This window comes from Fonticula alba (assembly GCF_000388065.1).
Source record: "Fonticula alba strain ATCC 38817 unplaced genomic scaffold supercont2.5, whole genome shotgun sequence".
Classification (NCBI taxonomy): Eukaryota; order Rotosphaerida; family Fonticulaceae; genus Fonticula; species Fonticula alba.
The window spans coordinates 2187130-2190785 of NW_009242975.1; the positions used below are offsets into that span (position 1 = coordinate 2187130).

The window sequence follows — 3656 nt, forward strand, 5'->3', positions numbered from 1 at the left end:
CCCCCCCCCTCCCCCCTGCCCGTATCAGGAGGGGAGGGCGGTCTCGCCCTCTTTTGAGGGCGCCCTCAGCCTTCTTTTTTTTTTTGCCCCCGCCCAAGGGGCACCCTCTCATGTGCTTGCCATGGGTGTGCCTGCCTGTACGCTGCTTCCCTCGCGTGTGAGGGTGTCCTGCCATACAATAGAAATCCCTCTAATGATCAGCCCCTCGGCTGGGGGTGGCGTCTTGAGCTTACCAGCTCACGGTGTCCATGTGCATCCGTCCCCGGGACGGAGCTCGGCGCTAGTCTCCCAGTGGGCCCTTGGTCTACGGATGCGGACCAGCGGACCACCCCGACCAGGGCGGAGACCCGGGAATTGGTGATGTCGTGCAGGCCGGGCGCGGCGGGGCAGGCCGAGGGGGGGGGGGGGGGGAGGGGGAAGGGGGGGGGGGTCGGGGCCGCCGAAACGAGCCTCGAATCATGTGACCATCCATGGGCTTTCTGACACACCCGCCATCTTCGAGGAGCCGCGGGCAGGGGGGCGGGGGGCGATGCGCGCGATCCAGCAACACTTCTTAGAGGCGCTGGCTTGGTGGACGGTCCGGAAAAGGTCAGGGCAATGCCTCTCTGGCCTCCTTGCTCCCTCTGTCCCCCGTGCCTCTGCTTGGCCCTTTTGCCTCCTCTCCCCATCTCGCCTCCTCCTTGGGGTTGTTCTTTTTCTTCCGTTCTTTTTTTGGTCCTCCATCCGCACTCTCACCATGCACGGCGTCCGCCGGGAACGCCTTACCGCGGCTGCGGCTAAAATTAAGCGCGAGGCCACCGAGAAGAAGATCGCCAACTACCAGGAAGTGGCGGTGGCCTTCTTCGATTTGGTGCGCCTCAGCCCCCGGCCTTCATGGCCGGGATATCCCCTGCGACACTCCATCTTCCCTCCCAGCTGCTTATCCCCCACCTTCTGGCCCTCTGGCCCTCGCTCCCCCCTCCACTTACCCACGCACACACACACACACACACACACACACACACTCACTCACTCACTCACTCACTCACTCACTCACTCACACAACCACGCATGTGCTTCAGCGCAAGGCCCAGTGCGCGACGGTCGAGCCGGAAACCTCGCTGCGCGTGACCTATGATCTGCTAGACCTCAACCCCGAGCTCAATACCGCCTGGAATTACCGCCGGGATGCCTTTTGCCGGCTGTTTGACATCCCGCTTGCTGGCACCAAGGAGGTCACCTACCCGGAGCTGGCCCCGGCCACGAGCATGGACGCCCGGAAGGAGCTCATCGAACAGGAGCTCCGTGGCATCGTTGGCCGTATCCGGGCCTTCCCCAAGTCCTACTGGGTCTGGCACCACCGCGTGTGGGTCATTTGCTGTCTGGTCCTCGGCATCCCGGCGCAGGGGGCCACATCCGAGCGCCTGGGCGGCGTGCTGGCCCCGATGACGGTCGATGCCACCAATGTAACCCCCTCGCCAGCGGGCTACACTCCCGAGGAGCAGCTGGCCCTCTTGCAGAAGGAGCAGCACCTCTGCAAGGAGATGCTCCGCCTGGATGACCGGAATTGTGCGCCCAGCTCCCTGCTCTCCCCTGTGCCGCCATTCATCCCCTCTCCGATTGGCCGTTCATTTGTCGCTGCCTGCTCATCCTCCCCCCGCCCCGTCCTGTCCCTGCCGACCATTTGGCCACCTCCTGCTGGCCCGACATGATGATCGTGTGGCCACGCGACCCAGTCCACTGCTGGGACTATCGGCGGTTTGTTGTCTCGCAGCTGGCCCGGCTGACGCAGGCCGACCGGGCGACCGGCCTGGCTGAGGTATACCAGGCGGAGTTCGACTTCACTCGGAGCAAGCTCGCCGACAACTTTTCCAACTACTCGGCTTTCCACCTGCGTACCCGCTTGCTCCCGGCGCTGGGGATGCAGCTGGATGCTGGTGCGTTTGTGGGGCGCTGCCCGCTTCAAGTGTGGCCTTTCCCGTGGTGTGTACATCTGCTGACTTCGGGCTTCCCCTGTTTGTGACCCGTTCGCCGTCTTTCCGTCTCCTTCCCTTTTTGTTTGTTGCCTTCCGCCCTTTTTTTTTCCCCTCCATGTGCCCACACTCCTGGCCGCCATTCGGCTGGTGTCGGTCGAACAGAGTTCGAACTGGTCAACAATGCCAACTTCACCGAGCCCAATGACCAGAGCCCGTGGTTCTACCTCCGCTGGCTCCTGTCGCAGGTCCAGGCGGACCCCAACGCCAAGACCATCCTCCGTGAGCAGTTGGACAACTTGGAGCAGCTGATCGAGCTGGAGCCCGAGTGCAAGTGTACGTCGAGACTGCCTGGGGGATGTCGGTGCTTCCTGTTTCAAGCTATGCCGCCCTGGGTCCCCTTCTCCCTGTAACCCCTTGCACTGACTGCTTGTGCTCTTTCACGCAAACAGGGCCGGTGCTCTTCTTTGCCCTCGTTGCCCAGAAGCTGGTGCTCTTCTCCTCGGAAACCGATGCCGCGGCCCTCACCCAGGCGGCTAATCTCCGGCTGACGGAACTCGAGCAGATGGACAGTCTGCGGGCCGGCTACTACCATGACCTGCAGTCCACCTGAAGGGGGTGGACATCAAGCAGCTTTCTCGCCCCATGTGTGGGGAGTAGGAGGCTGGTTTAGATCGACACGTCTGTCCCCCCCCCCCCTCCTCCCTTCGGGTGCACGCGAGAGCGCTTGCTTGTCGGTGTGTGTGTGTGTGTGTGTGTGTGCCCATTCGCTGGGGCCGGGTACGGGGCGGGGGTGAATGGACACAATCAAACGCATGCCTCCCTGTCCATTTCCTGTTTCGGCGAAATCCACAGTGTGTCTGCTCGATCGTTGAGCTAAGATAGAGACGGGTTTTATTTGGGCGTCCCACGCATTGGAGAGTGCGGGAGAGGACATGTGAAGGGGAGTGGTGGGGCGAGGAAGCACCATCCGTGTGTCGGTGCAAATGTGCGTATGCGCGCATGCTCGGAGCGACGGAAGTACCATGTATCAGAGGTGGGAGAAGGGGGAGTGGGAGAGCGGAGGGAGGGGACAAAAGCGAGGGATGCCACTGACGGGGGGCAGGTGGTGCACGGCGCACAGCGCGGCGCGAAATGGTGTCCCGTGGTGGTGATCCATGTTACCCCCGTCGTTGTGTGTAGACACATCACCGATACTGGTGGTGAACTCATTTGCTCTTGGGCTTTTCTTTTCTTTTTTTTCTTTGTCCATTTGATCAAGCTGTTGTCTTACTCTTGCGCGGGTGCAGGCGCGCGCGCACGCACACACGCACACGCACACGCACACGCACATACATATGCATACACGCACACACAGACGTGGCTCAGATCTGAACGGTGAAGTCGTACTCGGTGGTCGGGATGACGGCCGCGATGAACTTCAAGAAGAGAACCAGATACTGGTCAACGGTCAGGGGCTTCCCGGAGGCATGGTACTCGGCGATGAGGCGCTTCATGACGGCGGCGTGCTACAAGAGGGGGGAGGGAGAAGGAAGCGGAGGAGGGGGAGCGTGGGGCCGAGCGAGAGACGGGAGAACGAGTCAGCGTGGGACCAGTGGAGGGGAGGGAGAGGGAAAGAGAGAAACAGGGGGGGGGGGAAGAGTTGGACTCATTCGCGAAGAGGAAGGAAACACTCCAAGACGAAAGCCAAGAGTGACAGGGGGG

The 3656-nt window shown here is 62.1% G+C and overlaps 2 protein-coding genes across 2 annotated transcripts; one reads left to right on the forward strand and one right to left on the reverse strand.

Moving 5' to 3' along the window:
• Positions 1–599: 599 nt before the first annotated feature.
• H696_03645 (hypothetical protein) lies at positions 600–2708 on the forward strand. Its single transcript, XM_009497518.1, has 5 exons — positions 600–850; positions 1062–1548; positions 1716–1916; positions 2118–2288; positions 2405–2708. The coding sequence occupies exons 1-5, from the start codon at positions 737–739 to the stop codon at positions 2563–2565; spliced, it is 1134 nt and encodes a 377-aa protein (XP_009495793.1). The 5' UTR covers positions 600–736; the 3' UTR covers positions 2566–2708.
• Positions 2709–3316: 608 nt separating this feature from the next.
• Positions 3317–3460, reverse strand: H696_03646 (hypothetical protein; the record flags this gene model as incomplete). Its single annotated transcript, XM_009497519.1, has 1 exon — positions 3317–3460. Exon 1 carries the CDS (start codon positions 3446–3448, stop codon positions 3317–3319), a length of 132 nt encoding a protein of 43 aa, XP_009495794.1. The 5' UTR covers positions 3449–3460.
• Between the last annotated feature and the right edge of the window lie 196 nt (positions 3461–3656).

Excerpts from the sequence above, each read along its gene's own strand:
- H696_03645 (XM_009497518.1), top strand. The coding sequence starts at position 737 with ATGCACGGCGTCCGCCGGGAACGCCTTACCGCGGCTGCGGCTAAAATT. Across the intron at positions 851-1,061 it reads CGGTGGCCTTCTTCGATTTG|CGCAAGGCCCAGTGCGCGAC; the intron begins GTGCGCCTCAGC and ends CATGTGCTTCAG. Across the intron at positions 1,549-1,715 it reads CCGCCTGGATGACCGGAATT|TCCACTGCTGGGACTATCGG; the intron begins GTGCGCCCAGCT and ends CACGCGACCCAG.